Source organism: Callospermophilus lateralis, chromosome 10 (genome assembly GCF_048772815.1).
Source record: "Callospermophilus lateralis isolate mCalLat2 chromosome 10, mCalLat2.hap1, whole genome shotgun sequence".
Taxonomy (NCBI): Eukaryota; Metazoa; Chordata; class Mammalia; order Rodentia; family Sciuridae; genus Callospermophilus; species Callospermophilus lateralis.
Genome location: NC_135314.1, coordinates 673,956 through 695,564, shown reverse-complemented (window position 1 = coordinate 695,564; position 21,609 = coordinate 673,956). Strand labels below are relative to the sequence as shown.

The following is a 21,609-nucleotide window of genomic DNA, read 5'->3' as shown; positions in this document are numbered from 1 at the left end:
GTTTTAAAGGGTCTCCTCTACAGCCCTTTAGCGGTCGCTGTGTTGAAACTTCCGTCCTGTTTCGTGGGTCTTTGCGCTGGGCTGAGGACGGCCAGCATCACGAGCTCCAGCATTCTGGAATCTTCTCTGGGCTCACGCCCTGCCTCCGTGCGTCCTCATGGCCAAGCCCAAGTGCCCTCTGCACACACATGTGCTCAACTAAACAGTGGGCGACCCAGGAAAAACCACCGTGGCTGCGCAGACCCTTTCCCTGGCGGCCTCAGGGAAAGCCACTCGCGTTCTTCGGGGCTTCTGTTTTGTTCTACTTTACGAGGAGCACAATCCACGTAAGCGGCAGCGAGGCCACACTGGGGGCACATGAATTCCATGGCGTCCATGGCCTTGGGGGAGAGGGGCTGCTGCCTTCCCGAGGTCTGCCGGCGGGCGGGAGGAGCGTGACTCAGCCGGCCGCCCCGCCCCCGCTCCTCCCTCCGCCCGCCGCCTGCCCTTCTGGTCCTGCCGAGCAGCGCTGAGGCAGACAGCCCTCCTCTGCAGTCCACCCAGGCCCACCCTGACGCCGGCCCTCGCTCAGCGGTGCCCCAGGCCGGCGGAGACATGAGGCTGGCCCATGCCCTGCTGCCCCTGCTTCTGCAGGCCTGGTGGGTGGCCGCCCAGGACATCCCTGAGACCGCGAGGGCCATTGCCTTCCAAGGTTAGTGTCCTGCTGCGAGGCTGGCTCCAGCTGCTGCATCGGGAGGGACAGGAGGGACATGGGGTCCAGACCGTCTGCCCGACCTTGGCAGGAGAGCCAAGAGCCACAGAGTAGAGTGTCGGGGGCCTGAGGGTCCCAGCCTGCTCCCTGTTCCAGGAAGCTAGGTGTCCGACTACGTCCCCACAAGGGCCTGGACCCCAGTCACAGCCCATTCTCAGGAGGACACGCAGCTGGGACACTCCAGAGGGACCCACTCCCAGGGAGCCAATGGCCCTCACTCCTGGTCAGCGTTCTATTCCCGTGAAGGGCTGTCTTGGGCCCACTGCTGTTGACCCCTTTGACCACCCACTTGGCAGCTGGCCTACAGTCAGGGAGACCTGCGGACATAACATGCCCTGTGACTCCAGATTCAACCTGAAAAGTTAGCGGGAAGCAGTCCTGAGCGGCCCAGGCCCAGGCTGCAGGCAGGAGGCCTGTGTCTCCTCCTCACCGGCCCCTGCTGGCCGGGCCTCTTCCCTGTGGCTGGGAGCTGTGGCCCACCGCCCTGCTGGTGGGGGATGGGGCGGCAGGAGCCACTGGCCTGGAGGAGGTGGGCACTGGCCCAGCTCACAGACCCTTCCTGGCCCAGACTGCCCTGTGGACCTGTTCTTTGTGCTGGACACCTCTGAGAGTGTGGCCCTGCGGCTGAAGCCCTATGGGGCCCTGGTGGACAAGGTGAAGTCCTTCACTAAGCGCTTCATCGACAACCTGAGAGACAGGTATGGGCGCACCAATGGCTGTCCTGGTGTTGGGGGCTCAGGGGACGCAGGCAGAGCCTGACCCCAACCTCCGTCGGAGAGGCTGCTGAGCCCCTCCCAGGGTCCTGGTCTAGAGGCTGGCAAGAGCCTGGGGATGACATAGTGCTGGCCTTGGGCAGCCCTGGCCAGCAGAGGGCTGAGGGGACCAGGTAAGGTGTGGGGTTCTCAAGCCCCAAACCCAGGAGGAACTGAAGTTCCCCGGAAGAAACCCAGTGGGTTCAGGGACCTGGCCCTGAGCATGAGCTGCCTGCTGCCTGGATGCCCCCTTAACCAGCTGGGCCCACCCCTGCCTGGCCCATGTGAGCCAGCAGACCCCCTGCCCAGGGCCTGGACAGGAGTTCCCCCGAGTCCCTAGTTCCTGCCACCCATCTGCATAGTTCCTGGGGTCCCCCGCAGGGCTCTGGGTATGGGGAGGGCATACCCACCCACTGCTGTCCTGCCCCATCTGTGGATCTACTGGGGAGCTGGGGACACAAGTGGACAGGGCGGGTGTGTGCCCCAAGAGCCAGGACCTGCCCCTCCTGTGACAGGGACCGCTGGTGGGGTCACATGGGCTCCTCTAGTGCAGGTCTCAGCCCTGGCCCCACCCATCCCTGCTGACAGCTGACCGGGTGGAGGAAGGAGGGGTGGTGTGCACTGCACTATCCTTGGGGAGCAGCTCTGCAGTAACCGTGTGACTCAGTGGCCCCCTTGGGGTGTCCTTGACCCCTCTGCTCAGGCCCTCCTGCCTCAGTTTCCCCACCTGGCCGTGCTCTCTGGTGCAGGGAGGAGGCCTGGAATCCACATGGGGACTCCAGTGTGCCATTTGGAACTGCCCTGCCCTGCCCACACGCCCACTGTGCACCTCCCAGGGCAGGGCTGTGGCCCTGAGAGGATGCCCGTGGTCTGCAGGTACTACCGGTGTGACCGCAACCTGGTGTGGAATGCGGGCGCCCTGCACTACAGCGACGAGGTGGAGATCATCCGCGGGCTCACACGCATGCCCAGTGGGCGCGATGAGCTCAAGGCCAGCGTGGACGCTGTCAAGTACTTTGGCAAGGGCACCTACACTGACTGCGCCATCAAGAAGGGGCTGGAGGAGCTGCTCATCGGGTGAGCGGTCCTCGCGTTCCCAGCTGAGGCTCTGTGTGCAGAACTTCTCCATCTCCGCACTTTATGGTCAGGACAAACGGCTCCTGCCAGTCTGACAGGCAGCAGCCCTACCCAGGCCTCTGCTCTGTGGGTGCCGACCCTGCAGCTCCAGGCTCTAAGCTGCGGAGCTCTAAGGGGTCTCCCACTGCCCACCCTCCAGGGGCTCCCACCTGAAGGAGAACAAGTACCTGATCGTGGTGACCGATGGGCACCCACTGGAGGGCTACAAGGAGCCGTGCGGGGGCCTGGAGGACGCCGTGAATGAGGCCAAACACCTGGGCATCAAGGTCTTCTCCGTAGCCATCACGCCCGACCACCTGGTGAGCGCCCCGTCTCTCCTGTGCCCTGAACACGTGGGCGGGCGCCACCTGCACACAGACCCAGCACAGCCTGCACATCTTGGCACCTGCCAGGACCCTGGTGCGGCCATGGGGTGGGGACCCTCCAGCACGTGGCACCCGCCGTTGACAGGATCTACCGGGAGGCTGAGGTGCTGAGCACCCTGCACGGGCCTGCGATCCCGGCCGCCCGCCCCAGCCCCCGGCCTCACGCGTGCCCACCGCTGCCCCCAGGAGCCGCGATTGAGCATCATCGCCACCGACCACACGTACCGGCGCAACTTCACCGCGGCAGACTGGGGACAGAGCCGCGGCGCGGAGGAGGCCATCAGTCAGACCATCGACACCATCGTGGACATGATAGTGAGCGCCCGCCCGCCTGCCCGCCGCGCCCGGCCAGTGTCCCGGGCAGAGGGTAACCTGCTTCCCCCTTTTCTTTCAGAAAAACAACGTGGAGCAAGTGGTAAGAACCCCTTCCCCGCCCCCTGCCCCCCGCGCCTCCCTCGGCCTCTGCGGGGCCTATGCGCAGGCCCTGCTCCTGCGCCTCCCGCGACGTTCTGACCTTTCTGACCGCTCTGTCCGTGCCTTTCCTGCAGTGCTGCTCCTTCGAGTGCCAGGTGAGTGTGGCCCCGCCCGCCCTGCCCCCTGCCTGCCCCCCGAGCTCCCAGCTGATGCCCCCCTGTCTTGCAGCCTGCGAGAGGACCACCCGGGCCCCGGGGCGACCCTGGGTATGAGGTGAGTGCCGCACCTGCCCCTGCTCATGTGGGGCACCACACCCTGCGTCCCTCTCCCGCGCCTGGCCCGGCTGGTGGGTCCAGGGAGGAGTGTGGACTGGGTGGGGTGGGGCGTGAGACTGAGGGTCTCAGCTCAGGTGAACCTGAGCTCAGTCAGTGGCCAGCGTTCACACCCTGGAAGACGTCCACCCGCCCGGGTTTCTGGGGACCTCGAGCCGCCTGGCCATAGGCTCGCCTGGCCATAGGTTCGCCTGGCCACAGCCCCTGAGCCGAGCACCAGTTCTGTGGGCGTCTGTGCTGGACCACCTGCTTGCCTGGTGGACAGGCCTGACCCTAGGGAAGGGGCCTTGAGGCTGGGTGGTCGCTGGGACTGGACAGGGTCTCTGGGGACTTTCCCAGCTCCTAACCCGCTGTGCCTGTCCTCCAGGGAGAACGAGGCAAGCCAGGCCTCCCAGGAGAGAAGGGAGAAGCCGGAGACCCTGTGAGTGCCAGCACCTGGATGTGGGGGGATGGGAAGCCTGAGGTTGGGGAGTGGACTGAAGAAACCTCCAGAAGGAGGGTGGCTGCTGAGCACCAGCGGCGTGGACCAACAGGCCTGAGAGGGAGTGAGGGGGAGGCCAGCTGGTGGGCCTGGTGCTCCCTGCAGGGTGTCTGACCCCTCCTCTCTTCCAGGGAAGACCCGGGGACCTCGGGCCAGTCGGGTACCAGGGGATGAAGGTGCGTGCCCCTCCTCCAGAGTGGCCCTGGGGTCTGGGTGGGTCAGGTGCCCTGCCCTGAGCCCCCCCCCCCCCCCCCGCAGGGCCGTGACCCCTCCCTCCCTGCTTCCCCTACAGGGAGAGAAAGGGAGCCGCGGGGAGAAGGTGAGTGTGGCCTCCGGACTGCCTTCATGGAGCAGCACGCACCCCCCTGGACCAGCCCCTCGCCACCCGCGCACCTGGGAGGAGGAGGCTGATTCCAGGACGGGGCCCTGGGCTCTGTGGCCTTCTGGCCCTGGGTCAGCGAGGGCTGGGGACCAGCGCCCATCACTCTCACCCCACCAGGGTTGCTCCTCTGTGGTTCCCTGTCTCCCTCCTATCCTTGGACCCCCCCCCCCCGGCAGTGGCGGGCACTCCCTTGGGCTCGGGGTGACTTTGCATTGGCAGGGGCCTCCTGCCAGGCTCCCTGCACCACCCATGTCTGCTGGGCGGGACTGGAGTGGGGGCCAGCCGGGGAGGGCCCACCTCTCACTCTCCCTTCCTGTCTCCGCAGGGCTCCAGGGGACCCAAGGGCTACAAGGTGAGTGGGCGGGTGCTGTGGTGGGGCCCCTCCTGGGGCCCGGCCTTTCCCTCACCCTCCTGCTGTCTCCCAGGGTGAGAAAGGCAAGCGAGGCATTGACGGAGTGGACGGAATGAAGGTAAGCTCAGGGCGGGGGGGCTGGTGGGAGGAGGGGCCACAGCCAGTTGCCCACCCCTCCCCACGAGCAGGGCGGTCTCAAGGGTGGACACTCCCAGAGGACTTGGTGGTGTGAAGCCACGAGGTGTCACCTGTGGGTATCTCCTGTCGGGAACCAGGTCCCAGTGGACCCTCAGCTGCCCAGTTAAGCTCAGAGGGTCGTAGGGGAGGTCAGGGTGGTGACAGCTGATTGGCCTCGGGCTGCCAGCTGACCACCTCCTGCCCTTTTCCTCCTTCAGGGGGAGACGGGGTACCCAGGCCTTCCAGGATGCAAGGGCTCGCCAGGGTTTGACGTAAGTCTCTCTCCCGTCCTCCTGCACGGCTCTGCGAGTCCACTGACACTGTGCCGCGGGTGGTGCGCATGGGATTCCCACGGGCCTCCGCTGGCCCTGACCTGTCTCATGCTGACTTCTCACAGGGCGCCCAAGGCCCCCCTGGCCCCAAGGGAGATGCTGGCGCCTTTGGCCTGAAGGGAGAGAAGGTGAGTGACCGTGGCCGTGAGGTCCTCTGGGAGCGCTCTCTGCCCCACGCACAGGCTCCAGCCTCCCTGGTCATGGTCGGGGGCAGGCAGGGTGATGACAGGGATATGGGAAGCAGTCTTGTCCCTCCAGCCGCCCCTTCATAGACCCACAGGTCAGCTTCCAGCCCCGCAATCCTCCCCTTTATGGTGAAAGTCCAGGACCCTGGTAGCCCAGCAGGGGAGCCCAGTGGAGGCCTCAGGCTCTGTTGAAGCCCACTATCCTGTTGTGGGGTTTCTCTGGGGTTTATCAGTGAAGCCAGAAGACTGGGAGGTTTAAGGGGGTGACTTTGCCCCAGATGTTAGGACAAATGGTTTGGGGTCTCGTCCTTGAGTTTGCACACGACCCTCTAGGCCCGGGCTGCAGGGTCCTGGCAGCATAGGTCTTCCCCTTCCCGATCAGGTCAGGTGTTGGGGCTGGACCCCGAGGGGCAAAACTGATGGTCCAGGAGGTTTTCCTGCAATTGTGGAGCCCAAGAGTCCAAGGAGGCTGGGGCTCATGTGTCTTGGTCAGCACAAACTGAGCTTTGGGTGAGGAGGGTGGGCATGGGGCCACTCCTCCCAGGACGGCCTGGAGTGACCGCTCTGACCTTCCCCAGGGTGCACCTGGAGCGGATGGGGAGGCTGGGAGACCCGGAAACTCAGGGCCACCGGGAGACGAGGTGAGAGCCACATGAGCTGGGCTGTGATAGACACGGGGCTCTCGGCCAAGGACCTGGACAGATGGTTGTACCCTTGTCCTCCCTAGGGTGAGCCTGGAGAGCCTGGTCCCCCTGGAGAGAAAGGAGAGGCTGGTGACGAGGTGAGCCCCCGGCCCATCCCCACCCAGGGCTGTGCTGACCTCTCTGTCCCTCCTGCACCCAAGCTGACCTCTCTGTCCTTCCCTCACCAGGGGAACACAGGACCGGACGGCCCCCCTGGAGAGAGGGTGAGTCAACAGGGCTTCGCCATCCTCCCCACTGGCAGAGGCCATGCCCCTGGGCAGGTCCACAGCACCTGTGGGGCGGGAGGGTCTCAGCTGGGTGTCCAGAACCCTCGGCAAGGCAGGGAAGCTGCGGACCGCGTCTGGGCCTCGGCTCCCTCGAGCTCTCTGGGCGGGCGGGAGCAGAGGAGCAGGGCCCAGCCTCTGGGACGATGTGGCTGGGGACCACCACCAGCCGCCAGCCCACCTGCCCAGTGAGATCCTGCCCAGAGCTTTCCTCTCCTCCATTCAGGGTGGCCCTGGAGAAAGAGGACCTCGGGGGACCCCAGGCACGCGGGGGCCAAGAGGAGACCCAGTAAGTCACCGTCCTGAGGCTGGCCCATGGGCATCAGGACCCTGGGACACACCACACATCCTGCTGTCCAGAGTGGCCCTTCTGCTTCCAGCAAAAGCCAGGCAGCCGTGCCTGCGTGTGGTCACCCCAGGGCCCAGAGTCCTCTGGGGAGGCAGCTGAGGGTCCTGGGGAGGCAAGGAGAGCAGAGTCACTGTGGAGGGTGACAGGAACCAGTCCCCTCCTGGTCAGAGTGGCAGGATGGACGGGTTGGTCTCCAGGACCTGTTGCTCCCTGTCCATGCCCTCCCGACAGGGCTGCCACGGGTGCTCGGCCATCTTTACCAGACATTCCCTCCAGCGCCCACCTGGCGGCCAGAGAGTCTCCACACGAGCAGCTCAGCGGCTGGGCCCTCACTCCATCCTGGCTTCTTGAGGGGGGGCTTTCTTAGAATTTTCAGGAGTGAGACATGGGATCAAAATCCCAGCGGTCGGCGCTGAGGGTGGTTTAGCGGGAAGTCTGGGCCCCACCAGCTGTGTGCCTCCATGGCTGGCACAACCAAGAGGCAGTGTGGGGCTCTCTGACCTGTGACAGCGGGCAGCGGCTGTACTCAGGGTGGGCCCCTGTGCGTCTTGCTGGAGAGCAGAGGGGACAGCCTAGGGGTCAGGCACAGCACCAGGCCTCAGAGGCAGTGCCCATCTGCCCTTGCAGACACAATGCCCTTGTCTTGTCCCAGCACAGGACACCCAGATCCCTCTCACAGTGGCCACTCAGGCTGCAGATTCTCCTGAACAGAGCCCAGCAGGGCCAGGGGCCACTCCCAGGCTGGGCCTCAGAGCCCTGGGAGAGGGGGATGGGGGGCAGTCTCTGGGGGCTCAGGACAAGCTGCTGGCCTCCTCTCTGGCCTCCTGAGAAAATGGGAGGACACCCAGGCCATGCACCTGGGCCTCTTTCCTGGCAGAGGTATGAGGGGCCAGGAGGGGAGTGTTGAGAAGGACAGTAGAGTCCCAGTGCCCACTGTGAGCCCTGGCTGCCTGGCTCTGCCTGCTCCGAGTCCTTTAGACCCCTGCAGCCCTTGCCTGATGACCACCTTGCCTCTGGCCACAGGCAGCCATCCACCACTGGGGGCAGCCACGGGGCCCAGCTGCCACCCTCATGGGCTTAATTCTTTCCAGGGTGAAGCTGGACCCCAAGGAGACCAAGGGAGAGAAGGCCCCGTGGGCATCCCCGGAGACCCGGTAGGGACCAGCCCGTCGGCTCCACATGCCCCAGGCACCAGGGTGCTGGTACCTCCACCACCGGGGTGGGTCCCACTGGGCACCTCCACTGCCACGAGTGCCCGTAGAGCACGTTCCTCCCCGTCAGCTGCAGGGGCAGCGTGGCCACCTGGACCAGCTGGGTGCTGATGGTGATGGAGGGACCCAGCTCCTGTGGCCTGTAACAGATGTCAACAGAGGCCCCAGACGCTGACCCCAGACGCCGGGAGAGGGTGCTCAGGGGAGCGGAGGGGGCACAGGGACCCGGCATCAGGGACAACCATTTTCTCCCATCCTGAGGACTGGTCACTGTGGCTTGGCAGCAGGTGCTGCTGGGGGTAGCCACTCTCCCTGGGACACCTGGAGGCCTCCAGGGTGCCCTGACAGCGAGCATCGGGGCTGCTGGCAGTTTGCTTGATGGACAGAGGAGCTGGCAGCCCGCTGGGGCCCCCAGTCCATGGTGGAGGAGGTGATGTGAGCAGGGCAGCTGCTTCAAAGCTGGCCACTCCAGCAAGAGCAGGCGCAGGCTGGGGGGCGTGAAGACCGCTGGCCCAATGGCGCTTGCGTTTCTCAGAGGGGAGGCTCCGTGCTGCCCTGCCCCGGAGGGAGTTCCGGGAACCGGTGCTTCCTCAAGTCCCAGGAGAGCGGCCAGGAGCCCAGAGCATACAGGAAGCACCCCCCTGTCTCGGGGCCTTGCCGGCCTCCCCTGCCCGCGCCCCACCCACCCATGGAGGCCATGTCCCTGCTCCACCAGGAGCGGGCTGCCCAACAGGACTGGTGGGGCCTTTGGGTGCCCCAGAGGTGCCCACCAGTGAGTCACCTGCTCCCTGAAAACTGCGAGTATCAAGTTTCTCATGGGGACAGTGGCACCCTCCAGAATAGGCCTCCTGCTCCCCACTGGCTGGGCCCAGGGCCTCCTCTGCACTCTCTCTCCTGCCCCCTCCCACATGCCAAGGCCGGATCTCGTCCACTGTGAGCCCAAGCTGAAGGGCTGCTGGTCCTCCACAAGGCCAGGAGCAGCCTGCTGACAGTGCCATGCTGACACCATGCAGGGGCAGCAGCTGGCCAGGCCCAGCTGTGTGCATGGTCAGGGTGGGGACCATGTCAAGGCCAGTGGCTCTGCTACCAGCAGAGGTCCAGAGACCCACTGGCTTGGGGAAAGGCCATGCAGGAGCCAGTGTGGCACCAGCACAAGGCTGGTCCAGCAGGGCCTCCTTGGGGGACACCTGATGTGGGCCAGCACAGAGGGCAGACCCATGACCAGCCTGGTGGGCTCCTGTGCTTCCTCTGGCCTGGCTGCAGTGTCAGCTGCTCAGGGCACTGAGACTCACCCTGGGGGCTGCGGCAGGAGCAGGCTGCAGAGCCGGGTCCAGGGTGGGCTCAGGGTGCAAGGCCTTGGGCAGCTCTGGAGACCCTGCCCCATGGGAACCTGGGCAGGGCGGGTCCTGCATTTCAGGCAGAGACCCAGGCTGTCCCCACCCTTGTGTTTGGGGGTCTAGAGATCAAGGGGCTGGAAACTTGAGTGGGCAGGGCCATCCGACGTGGTGGGTGTAGGACCCTTCCAGCCAGAACTGCCTCTGTGGCCAGCCAGAGCCTGAGAGTCACCCTCTGCCCTGGCCTGCAGAGGCCCCAGAGGAGGGCCGCCCGGGGGGCTGAACAGAGACAGGGGGAGCCTTGGCGGGCAGCCTGACCTGACCACATCCCAGTATCAGCACCAAAATCCCCACCTGTGGAGGCGCCCAAGGGTCTGGGTGTCCACTGAAGCCACTTTGAAGAGATCTCCCCTCAGGGTGGGACCTGGATCCTCCGTGTGCTGATGGTGCCTCGTGGTCACATGAGGAAGGCCAGGGAGGGGCTGGGCCTGGGCAGCGAGCATGGGGTCCCATGGTGTCTCCATCTCTCAGGGTGAGGCTGGCCCCATTGGACCTAAAGGATACCGAGGTGACGAGGGTCCCCCAGGGTCTGAGGTGAGTACCTGCCCCACCCAGAGGAGCCAGCCCCAAGTGTCCACCCAATGCCAGTCCCTCAAGCTTAGGACACCCTGGCCAGAGGGACTTTGCTCCTGTTCTGTCCCGACCCTGGTTCCCTCAGGGGTGCTCTGCTCTGGACCTGCATTGTGTGACCTGGCTGTCACCCTCCCTCTCCTTAGGGTCTCAGAGGAGCCCCAGGACCCGCTGGCCCCCCTGGAGACCCGGGGCTGATGGGCCAAAGGGTGAGTGTCAAGAGCACAGCCATATGGGCTGCCGCCCCGGTGTCCAGACGCCCTGGAGGCCCCAGCCCTGGCCTGAGCTATCTCTGGGGAAGGGCGTGACCCTGGGGGTTTGTGACCGACAGGAGGCATCCATGTTGGCTCCCAGTGTGAGGACCTCAGCCAGTCCTGGGAGGGACGGGCCTCCTGGGGAGGGAGCCCCCGCAGGCTGGCAGGAGGGCGCTGGGGACCCGCTGTGCTCCCTGCCGGCCACAGAGACAGTGCAGGTGCTCTGCCCCCAGGGTGAAGACGGCCCCCCTGGAAACGGCACCGAGGGCTTCCCTGGCTTCCCCGTAAGTGCCAAGGCCACCCCAGAGCCCCCAGGCTGCCTCTGCGCCTGGCCCTGGCCCTCGGCTGGCTGGGGAATTCGGGAGCAGGGCCTCTGCTGGGCCTGGACCCCGTCCCCCTGCCATGGCCTGGCTGGCCTCCCTCCTGTGGGTGACCCCGTGTGACGGTCTCCCATCATCTCCACAGGGCTACCCAGGCAGCAGGGGCCCCCCTGGGCTGAACGTGAGTACCCCACCTGGGTCCAGGGCTGTGTTGACAAACGCGTGCCCCACAGCACGCATTCCCACGTGGGCACATGTGGACATCCAGCCGTGCCCACCCCTCCCGTCCCCCACCGAGATGCTGCTAACCTCAGTGCTGTCCCCTGCAGGGCACCAAAGGCTACCCCGGCCTCAAGGGGGACGAGGGTGAAGCTGGGGACCCTGGCGAGGATGTAAGTGGGGTGAGCCCTCGGGGGTCTGGGTGGGCCATGGGCATGTGCCTGGGGGTGCACCCGGCCTCGACTGACCACACCCTTCCTCCAGAACAATGACATCGCACCTCGTGGCGTCAAAGGGGCAAAGGGGCACCGAGGCCCAGAGGGCCCGCAGGTGGGTGACGCGCAGGGGACCGCTGAGAGAAGGGCAGGGAGCCGGGCGGGGTCTGGGGAGTAAGTGGGAGGCCTGGGGGCCTCGACCGGGGGTCCCAGGGCAGCTCTGTGAACCTGTGGCCTGGGGAGGGATGGCCACCAGGGTCAGGGCACTATCCCAGGGCAGCAAAGCCATGTCCAGGATGGCGTGGGCACCCTGAGGTGGGGACCAGGTGAATCTGGACCTGCAGGAAACATTCCCTGCCAGGCGAACCCTGTGGGCGGCTGGACCACAGCAGGAGGAGGTCGAGCTGAGAAGGCCGACCAGGCAGGCCTGCCAGGGCCAGCAGGACTCGTGGATTCCCTGGCAGGCACTGCCCCGTCAAAGCCCTCTTCTGTCATTGCCCCAACAGGGACCTCCAGGAAGCACAGGACCACCCGGGCCAGACGTAAGTGGGGACCCTGCAGCTGTCCTCTGAGCCTGACCACTGCACGCCCATGGGCTGTCGAATGGTCATGATACTGTACAGATGGGCTGTGGGAGCTGGCCCTGTATGACGTCACGGGGTGCTCAGTAGCCATGAGGGAAGTGTGACCAGGGGATTTGTGATGGTCTGGGGACATGTGGTGGTCATGTGTTGGTGACCATGTCCAGTGCCATGTCAGTGCCTGCCCAGAGCAGGCACCTGGGCCATGAGAACCCTTGTCCAGAACCAGGGGACTATCCCAGGGCAGCGAAGCCATATCCAGGATGGCGTGGGCACCCTGAGGTCTGGGGTGACCAGGATGCCCCAGCCCAGAGCTGCCCACTGTCCCCTCTCCCCCAGGAATGTGAGATTTTGGACATCATCATGAAGATGTGCTGTGAGTACCTTGGAATGACCGTCCCAAGGAGAGCATGTTCCCGCCAGCCCAGTGCCCTCCGCTGCACTCCAGAGGGGTCTCTGACCCAGGGAGGGGCAGGGTAGGCAGGCGGGTGGGGCCCTGGGCAGCAGTGGGCAGTCCTGCCTCCTGTAACCCCGCCTCTTCTTCCAGCCTGCTGCGGTGAGTGCCACTTCGCCCCCCACTAGGGTGACTCCAGGGCTTCTGCTGGCCATGGAACAAGCCCCATCTGCAGCCACGGAGCTGTGACCACACCTGCCCACCCACCCCCGAGGGCCACGCAGCCTGCACCCTTGTGGGTGCTACGGTCCCCTCCACTCTTTCCCAGCAGCTCCAGACACCCTGGGCAGCCTGGGGCAGGAGCCCACCCCTGTCCTGCCCTTTCTCCCCCTGGGATCCGGGATCCAGTGGGGGACAGGGCAGGGAGCAGCCTGGCGAGCGAGGCCCCTGCTGAGGAGCCGCAGGAAGGGCCAGCAGGACCTCAGTGTTGGGAGAGGCCCTGGCTGACCCCCACCCGCCCCCAGAGTGCAAGTGTGGCCCCATCGACATCCTGTTCGTGCTGGACAGCTCCGAGAGCATCGGCCTGCAGAACTTTGAGATCGCCAAGGACTTCATCATCAAGGTCATTGACCGGCTGAGCAGGGACGAGCTGGTCAAGGTGAGGCCCGCAGCCCCTGCTGAGGCACCCTGAGGGCTGGACGGTCCTGATCTCGCTGCGCAGGAAGCGCACGCAGCGTCCCACCAGCCGGGCCCACCAGCCCCATCGGGTGCTGTGCTCCATGCTCTTGGGGCCTGGCCTGAGCTCGGGGGCTCCCAGAGCCCCACCCTCAAGGGTGACAGTGGGAGGGCTGCATGCTGGGCCTGCATGGGCCCTGTGAGCCAGGCTGGCCCCCGGAGGGACAGTGCCAGGCCTGGGGGCAGGCTCCCAGCTGCCGCCTGGTCCTCCCACAGTTTGAGCCGGGACAGTCGCATGCTGGCGTCGTGCAGTACAGCCACAACCAGATGCAGGAGCACGTGGACCTGCGCAGCCCCAACATCCGCAATGCCCAGGAGTTCAAGGAGTGAGTGGGGCCAGGCCTCCCAGCCCCTGGCCCAGTCCCCCCAGCCCCCTGGCCCAATCCCCCCCGACCCGGCCTGGCCCGGCCTGACCCAGCCTGGCCCTCTTCTCCGGCAGAGCCGTCAAGAAGCTGCAGTGGATGGCGGGTGGCACCTTTACAGGCGAGGCCCTGCAGTACACCCGGGACCGGCTGCTGCCTCCCACCCAGAATGACCGCATTGCCCTGGTCATCACTGATGGACGCTCGGACACCCAGAGGGATACCACTCCACTCAGTGTGCTCTGTGGCCCCGACATCCAGGTGGGCAGGCCACCCAGCCGCAGCACCACCTGGGAGTGTGCTGCCACCTGGGCTCCTCCCTGGGGAGGAGAGTCACTGAGCCGGGCCCGCCCTGTTCCGTCCTCAGGTGGTCTCTGTGGGCATCAAGGATGTGTTTGGCTTTGTTGCGAGCTCTGACCAGCTCAACGTCATTTCCTGCCAAGGCCTGTCGTCCCCGGGCCGGCCGGGCATCTCCCTGGAGAAGGAGAACTATGCAGAGCTGCTGGATGATGCCTTTCTGAAGAACATCACGGCCCAGATATGCATAGGTGGGAGAGGCCCGCCCAGACCCCGGCCTGCAGGAGGCAGTAGGGCCAGGGGCTCATGGAGGCCGTGGTCAGCAGACAGACTGCCTGTGCCAGACTTGGGCCTTCCTGCACAGGCACCTGGTCAGCGGCACGGCAGGGAGCCCCTGCCTGCAGACCATGCTGCCCCTTTGAGCTGTAGTGTCCCCATGCTCAGGAGGAGTGAGGCTCTGCTCCCGCCCTCTGTGGGGGAGTGGGGGCCAGGAATGGAGCCTGGGGACCCTCTGCCACTCCCGAGTCAGGGGCCTGCCCTCCTGGAAGAACCAAGCCTGGGTGGGTATGGGTCGTGGGGCCGGAGGTCCATGTGTGTGGGGTCTTCTCTTTGCAGACAAGAAGTGTCCAGACTACACCTGCCCAGGTCAGTATCAGGGCTGGTGTGGGGGAGGGCAGGGTGCCTAGAGGCTCAGCACCCTGTGGCCCGCCCGCGTAGCTGTCGGGGCCTCGTGTTCACGGCTGCCTTCCCCCGCCCCACAGTCACCTTCTCCGCCCCGGCTGACATCACCATCCTGCTGGACGGCTCGGCCAGCGTGGGCAGCCACAACTTCGACACTACCAGGCACTTTGCCAAGCGCCTGGCAGAGCGCTTCCTGTCCGCTGGCCGGGCGGACCCCTCACAGGACGTGCGGGTGGCGGTGGTACAGTACAGCGGCCCTGGCCAGCAGAGGCCTGGGCGGGGCGCACTGCAGTTTCTGCAGAACTACACCGTGCTGGCCAGTGTGGTGGACAGCATGGATTTCTTCAATGATGCCACCGACGTCAACGATGCCCTGAGCTATGTCACACGCTTCTACCGTGAGGCCTCCTCAGGAGCCGCCAAGAAGAAGGTGCTGCTGTTCTCGGACGGCAACTCGCAGGGGGCCACGGCGGCGGCCATCGAGAAAGCCGTGCAAGAGGCCCAGCGGGCGGGCATTGAGGTCTTTGTGGTGGTGGTGGGTCACCAGGTGAATGAGCCCCACATCCGCGTGCTGGTCACTGGCAAGACGGCCGAGTACGACGTGGCCTTTGGAGAGCGCCACCTGTTTCGCGTGCCCAGCTACCAGGCCCTGCTGCGTGGCGTCTTCTACCAGACAGTGTCTAGGAAGGTGGCGCAGGGCTAGGGCACGGGCACGGCAGGCCTCTCTGCATGCCTCCCAGAGCCAGCAGGAAGAGCCGGACCGAGTTGTCCTGGCCACCACAGGGAGACGTCCAAGGGAGAGGGGGCTCTGCCATCACGGGGCCCCCGAGCTTTGCCTGGGCCTCCACAGCTTGCCCCGGGCTGGCGCCTGGTCACCCCCTCCCTCGGCCTCGCAGGCCTCCCTTCCCCTCCTGGCTGTGTCCGTCCCGCTCGCCTCCTTCCTCCCCGGATGACCACTGGTGTCCTCTAAGTCCCGCAGAAGGTCTTCTTCCGCCCGCACCCACACTAGGTCCTGGGTGGCCCTGCTCCTCGCCCCGGGGGGGTTGCACTGTGACTTCCTTCTGGAAACTGAGCTCCAGGTTCTCCAGCACCACCCCCAAGGGGTCGCCTCCCACTAACCGGGTGCCCCAGTGACCCTGGCAGACCTCGGCCCTGGCCCTCGGGCCGTGAAGCTCAGGACGGCAAAGCACTGAGCTGTTCTGAGGACAGAGGTGCTGCCTGCAAGGGCCCCACTGAGCAGAGCCTGGTCCAGCTGAGGAGTGCCCCAAGGACAGCCCAGGCCCTCCTCAGGCATGCCGCACCGGTGGCCTGTCCTCCCTCAGCTGGCCTGTCCTCTCCATGTTTCCCGTGTGGCCTGTCTGCCTTAGGCTGGCCTGTCCTCTTCCTGTTTCCCTTGGCCTTGCCCCAGGCCATGATCCCTGCTAATAAAGGTCTTCACTCCTCTCTGGCCCTTCCCTGCTGGACCGCGCTGCGAAGGCCTCTAGGCTGGGAGGTGTTGCCCTCGGTGGGACAACACCGTGACGCTGCCCGAGGCGCCGAGGGAGGTGTGACAGTGATCTCAGCCCATTCTCAGGCAGAGGTGGGGGAGGCCCAGCATCCAGCTCAGGGTCGGGGCCCAGGTCTCCCCAGGCTGGGTGCACCCCATTCTACAGCTCCAACCCCAGAGTGGTCAGCTTCCGCCCTGCTCCCTGGAAGGAATCGGAGTCTAGGCCTGGGAAAGAGACAGGGAGGTCCCCCAGGAGGTCCCCAGGATGAAACACGGTGATCTCCAGTGGCCTCTGCCCTGGGCCACTGCACAAGAAGGGAGGCCATGCAGAGGCAGGCCTGGCCCTGGGTCCAAGGAAGACAGCTGCAGGAATTATAGTCCCAGGGTCCCTTTGCTTAGGCTCCCTCCAGGGCCTTGGGGCAGGAGAGGAGGGTAGGGACACTGGGACAAGGGACAGGAGGCAGGGAGCCCCTAGCCCGAGGGCCTCACTGCATGGCCAGGACTTTCCTACAGGGGGAATAAGCCCTTGGGTTAGATTTCAGGGGCAGAGAGAGCACACAGGGCAGAGGAGCCGCCTCAGGCCCAGGGCCCGCCCACCCCAACCCCCTCCTCAGCTTCCCTGACCGTAAACTGGGCTGATAATACAGTAGCATCCACTGAGAGGCCCATGAGTGTCTCAAGGACACTCACCAGGCAGACAGCGTGGGACAAGGCTCTCGGCCATCTGGACATGCCCACTGTGGCCAACAGCCCCAGGTAGGAGCTAAAAAGGAGACCAGAGGCTACTGTGAGTGGCCACTCTAGGGACAGAAGTTCTGGCCCTGAAGGAGGGCAGGGCTCCAGACTCTCAGTGCTCTCTGAAGAGACTCCTGCCCTGCTGTCCAGGCCCCTCTGGTCACCCACAGATCTATTTGATGCACCCCCATGGCATTTTTGTCTCAGGATCCCCCACTCCTGAATGCTCATGCAGCCACTAGGGACCCCAGACAGGAGGGACTGTAGGGCCACCAGGGCCAGATGACCACACAGACCCCACTGGGCACCCAGGGGAAGGGCCGGTCCTCCATGGGCCTCACACTTCTCATGGCAGTTGACTCTATCCTCAAAGGGATTGGGGCCCTCAAGGGTCCCCCACACGGCAGGATATGTCACGGCATGCCTTTAACTGCAGCCTTAAGGACTGGGGCCATCAATGTGAGACACCACTGGAAACCACAGCAGATCCATAAAAACCCAGTTCTGTCAGGAGCGGACGAAACACCGTGATCTCCATCCAGAGTTGATAGGCGGACAAGCAGAGGACATGATCCTCTCTCTAGAAAATTGGCACATCTGAGAGTCCCCCAGGGACTAAGCAGAATGCAGCAGGGAGCAGACGACACACCACAAGCAGCTGGCCTCTCCCGGGCACTCTGCAGCCTTTGACTCTGCGAACCAGGTGGACATTTTATACATTGGAGCAGTTAAATTAAAAGGCAAAAATGCCTTATCTGGAAAATGAGCTATGAAATAGCAAGTCCAACTGCAGATTCTGCAGATAGTGGGACATGGGCAGGAGGCAGGGATGCTCCCAACCTGAGGGCTAATACAAAATATAAAGCTCTAGCACCTGAGACACTGTTACTGCCATCACTGTAGGTCCTCTAGACAGCCTAACCCCACCAAGATGGAGACCTAGTCCTGGGACACTGCTATCACCATTGATGCAGTTCCTAAAGACAGCCCAATCCCACCAACATGGAGCTCCAGCACTGGGACTCTCCTACCACCACCATTGCAGGTCCTACACAGAGCTTAACCCCACCAAGATGGAGCTCCAGGACCTAAGACACTCCTACCACCATCACTGCAGGTCCTGCAGACTGCCTGACCCCAGCAAGATGGAGCTCCAGCCCTGGGACACTCCTACCACCATCACTGCAGGTCCTGCAGACTGCCTGACCCCACCAACATGGAGCTCCAGCCCTGGGACACTCCTACCACCATCACTGCAGGTCCTACACAGAGCTTAACCCCACCAAGATGTAGCTCCAGGACCTGAGACACTCCTACCACCATCACTGCAGGTCCTGCAGACAGCCCAATCCCACCAACATGGAACTCCAGCACTGGGACTCTCCTACCACCACCATTGCAGGTCCTACACAGAGCTTAACCCCACCAAGATGTAGCTCCAGGACCTGAGACACTCCTACCACCATCACTGCAGGTCCTGCAGACTGCCTGACCCCACCAACATGGAGCTCCAGCCCTGGGACACTCCTACCACCATCACTGCAGGTCCTACACAGAGCTTAACCCCACCAAGATGTAGCTCCAGGACCTGAGACACTCCTACCACCACCATTGCAGGTCCTACACAGAGCTTAACCCCACCAAGATGTAGCTCCAGGACCTGAGACACTCCTACCACCATCACTGCAGGTCCTACACAGAGCTTAACCCCACCAAGATGTAGCTCCAGGACCTGAGACACTCCTACCACCATCACTGCAGGTCCTACACAGAGCTTAACCCCACCAAGATGTAGCTCCAGGACCTAAGACACTCCTACCACCATCACTGCAGGTCCTGCAGACTGCCTGACCCCACCAAGATGGAGCTCCAGCCCTGGGACACTCCTACCACCATCACTGCAGGTCCTACACAGAGCTTAACCCCACCAAGATGTAGCTCCAGGACCTAAGACACTCCTACCACCATCACTGCAGGTCCTGCAGACAGCCTGACCCCACTAACATGGAGCTCCAGCCCTGGGACACTCCTACCACCATCACTGCAGGTCCTACACAGAGCTTAACCCCACCAAGATGTAGCTCCAGGACCTAAGACACTCCTACCACCATCACTGCAGGTCCTACACAGAGCTTAACCCCACCAAGATGTAGCTCCAGGACCTAAGACACTCCTACCACCATCACTGCAGGTCCTACACAGAGCTTAACCCCACCAAGATGGAGCTCCAGGACCTAAGACACTCCTACCACCATCACTGCAGGTCCTGCAGACAGCCCAATCCCACCAACATGGAGCTCCAGCCCTGGGACACTCCTACCACCATCACTGCAGGTCCTACAGACTGCCTGACCCCACCAACATGGAGCTCCAGGACCTGGGACACTCCTACCACCATCACTGCAGGTCCTACACAGAGCTTAACCCCACCAAGATGTAGCTCCAGGACCTAAGACACTCCTACCACCATCACTGCAGGTCCTGCAGACTGCCTGACCCCACCAAGATGGAGCTCCAGCCCTGGGACACTCCTACCACCATCACTGCAGGTCCTGCAGACTGCCTGACCCCACCAACATGGAGCTCCAGCCCTGGGACACTCCTACCACCATCACTGCAGGTCCTGCAGACTGCCTGACCCCACCAACATGGAGCTCCAGCCCTGGGACACTCCTACCACCATCACTGCAGGTCCTGTAGACTGCCTGACCCCACCAAGATGGAGCTCCAGGACCTAAGACACTCCTACCACCATCACTGCAGGTCCTGCAGACTGCCTGACCCCACCAACATGGAGCTCCAGCCCTGGGACACTCCTACCACCATCACTGCAGGTCCTGTAGACAGCCTAACCCCACCAAGATGGAGCTCCAGGACCTAAGACACTCCTACCACCATCACTGCAGGTCCTGCAGACTGCCTGACCCCACCAAGTAGGAGCTCCAGCCCTGGGACACTCCTACCACCATCACTGCAGGTCCTGTAGACTGCCTGACCCCACCAAGATGGAGCTCCAGGACCTGGGACACTCCTACCACCATCACTGCAGGTCCTGCAGACTGCCTGACCCCACCAAGATGGAGCTCCAGCCCTGGGACACTCCTACCACCATCACTGCAGGTCCTACACAGAGCTTAACCCCACCAAGATGGAGCTCCAGGACCTAAGACACTCCTACCACCATCACTGCAGGTCCTGTAGACAGCCTAACCCCACCAAGATGGAGCTCCAGCCCTGGGACACTCCTACCACCATCACTGCAGGTCCTGTAGACAGCCTGACCCCACCAACATGGAGCTCCAGCCCTGGGACACTCCTACCACCATCACTGCAGGTCCTGTAGACAGCCTGACCCCACCAACATGGAGCTCCAGCCCTGGGACACTCCTACCACCATCACTGCAGGTCCTGTAGACAGCCTAACCCCACCAAGATGGAGCTCCAGCCCTGGGACACTCCTACCACCATCACTGCAGGTCCTGCAGACTGCCTGACCCCACCAACATGGAGCTCCAGCCCTGGGACACTCCTACCACCATCACTGCAGGTCCTACACAGAGCTTAACCCCACCAAGATGTAGCTCCAGGACCTGAGACACTCCTACCACCATCACTGCAGGTCCTGCAGACAGCCCAATCCCACCAACATGGAGCTCCAGCACTGGGACTCTCCTACCACCACCATTGCAGGTCCTACACAGAGCTTAACCCCACCAAGATGTAGCTCCAGGACCTGAGACACTCCTACCACCATCACTGCAGGTCCTGCAGACTGCCTGACCCCACCAACATGGAGCTCCAGCCCTGGGACACTCCTACCACCATCACTGCAGGTCCTACACAGAGCTTAACCCCACCAAGATGTAGCTCCAGGACCTGAGACACTCCTACCACCATCACTGCAGGTCCTGCAGACAGCCCAATCCCACCAACATGGAGCTCCAGCACTGGGACTCTCCTACCACCACCATTGCAGGTCCTACACAGAGCTTAACCCCACCAAGATGTAGCTCCAGGACCTGAGACACTCCTACCACCATCACTGCAGGTCCTGCAGACTGCCTGACCCCACCAACATGGAGCTCCAGCCCTGGGACACTCCTACCACCATCACTGCAGGTCCTACACAGAGCTTAACCCCACCAAGATGTAGCTCCAGGACCTGAGACACTCCTACCACCATCACTGCAGGTCCTGCAGACTGCCTGACCCCACCAAGATGGAGCTCCAGCCCTGGGACACTCCTACCACCATCACTGCAGGTCCTGCAGACTGCCTGACCCCACCAACATGGAGCTCCAGCCCTGGGACACTCCTACCACCATCACTGCAGGTCCTACACAGAGCTTAACCCCACCAAGATGTAGCTCCAGGACCTGAGACACTCCTACCACCATCACTGCAGGTCCTGCAGACAGCCCAATCCCACCAACATGGAGCTCCAGCACTGGGACTCTCCTACCACCACCATTGCAGGTCCTACACAGAGCTTAACCCCACCAAGATGTAGCTCCAGGACCTGAGACACTCCTACCACCATCACTGCAGGTCCTGCAGACTGCCTGACCCCACCAACATGGAGCTCCAGCCCTGGGACACTCCTACCACCATCACTGCAGGTCCTACACAGAGCTTAACCCCACCAAGATGTAGCTCCAGGACCTGAGACACTCCTACCACCATCACTGCAGGTCCTGCAGACTGCCTGACCCCACCAAGATGGAGCTCCAGCCCTGGGACACTCCTACCACCATCACTGCAGGTCCTGCAGACTGCCTGACCCCACCAACATGGAGCTCCAGCCCTGGGACACTCCTACCACCATCACTGCAGGTCCTACACAGAGCTTAACCCCACCAAGATGTAGCTCCAGGACCTGAGACACTCCTACCACCATCACTGCAGGTCCTGCAGACAGCCCAATCCCACCAACATGGAGCTCCAGCACTGGGACTCTCCTACCACCACCATTGCAGGTCCTACACAGAGCTTAACCCCACCAAGATGTAGCTCCAGGACCTGAGACACTCCTACCACCATCACTGCAAGTCCTGCAGACTGCCTGACCCCACCAACATGGAGCTCCAGCCCTGGGACACTCCTACCACCATCACTGCAGGTCCTACACAGAGCTTAACCCCACCAAGATGTAGCTCCAGGACCTGAGACACTCCTACCA

General features: G+C 63.6%; 1 protein-coding gene across 1 annotated transcript; it reads left to right on the top strand.

Annotated features, from left to right (window-relative positions):
* The first annotated feature begins 490 nt into the window (after window positions 1-490).
* On the top strand, window positions 491-15,652 carry Col6a1 (collagen type VI alpha 1 chain). Its single transcript, XM_077110362.1, has 35 exons — window positions 491-691; window positions 1,320-1,449; window positions 2,380-2,580; window positions 2,780-2,939; window positions 3,192-3,320; window positions 3,400-3,420; window positions 3,554-3,574; window positions 3,648-3,692; window positions 4,119-4,172; window positions 4,364-4,408; window positions 4,525-4,551; window positions 4,940-4,966; window positions 5,040-5,084; window positions 5,362-5,415; window positions 5,541-5,603; window positions 6,239-6,301; window positions 6,388-6,441; window positions 6,532-6,567; window positions 6,854-6,916; window positions 8,068-8,130; window positions 10,053-10,115; window positions 10,298-10,360; window positions 10,639-10,689; window positions 10,871-10,906; window positions 11,055-11,117; window positions 11,209-11,274; window positions 11,666-11,701; window positions 12,080-12,116; window positions 12,288-12,296; window positions 12,659-12,792; window positions 13,086-13,195; window positions 13,309-13,492; window positions 13,599-13,779; window positions 14,144-14,173; window positions 14,290-15,652. The coding sequence occupies exons 1-35, from the start codon at window positions 595-597 to the stop codon at window positions 14,910-14,912; spliced, it is 3,084 nt and encodes a 1,027-aa protein (XP_076966477.1). The 5' UTR covers window positions 491-594; the 3' UTR covers window positions 14,913-15,652.
* Window positions 15,653-21,609: the final 5,957 nt, after the last annotated feature.

What these genes read in the sequence shown, in the direction of transcription:
- Col6a1 (XM_077110362.1), top strand. Translation starts at nt 595, where the DNA reads ATGAGGCTGGCCCATGCCCTGCTGCCCCTGCTTCTGCAGGCCTGGTGG. An exon ending in AAGGAGAGGCTGGTGACGAG is followed by an intron (nt 6,442 to 6,531) that starts GTGAGCCCCCGG and finishes TTCCCTCACCAG; the next exon opens with GGGAACACAGGACCGGACGG. An exon ending in AATGCCCAGGAGTTCAAGGA is followed by an intron (nt 13,196 to 13,308) that starts GTGAGTGGGGCC and finishes CTTCTCCGGCAG; the next exon opens with AGCCGTCAAGAAGCTGCAGT.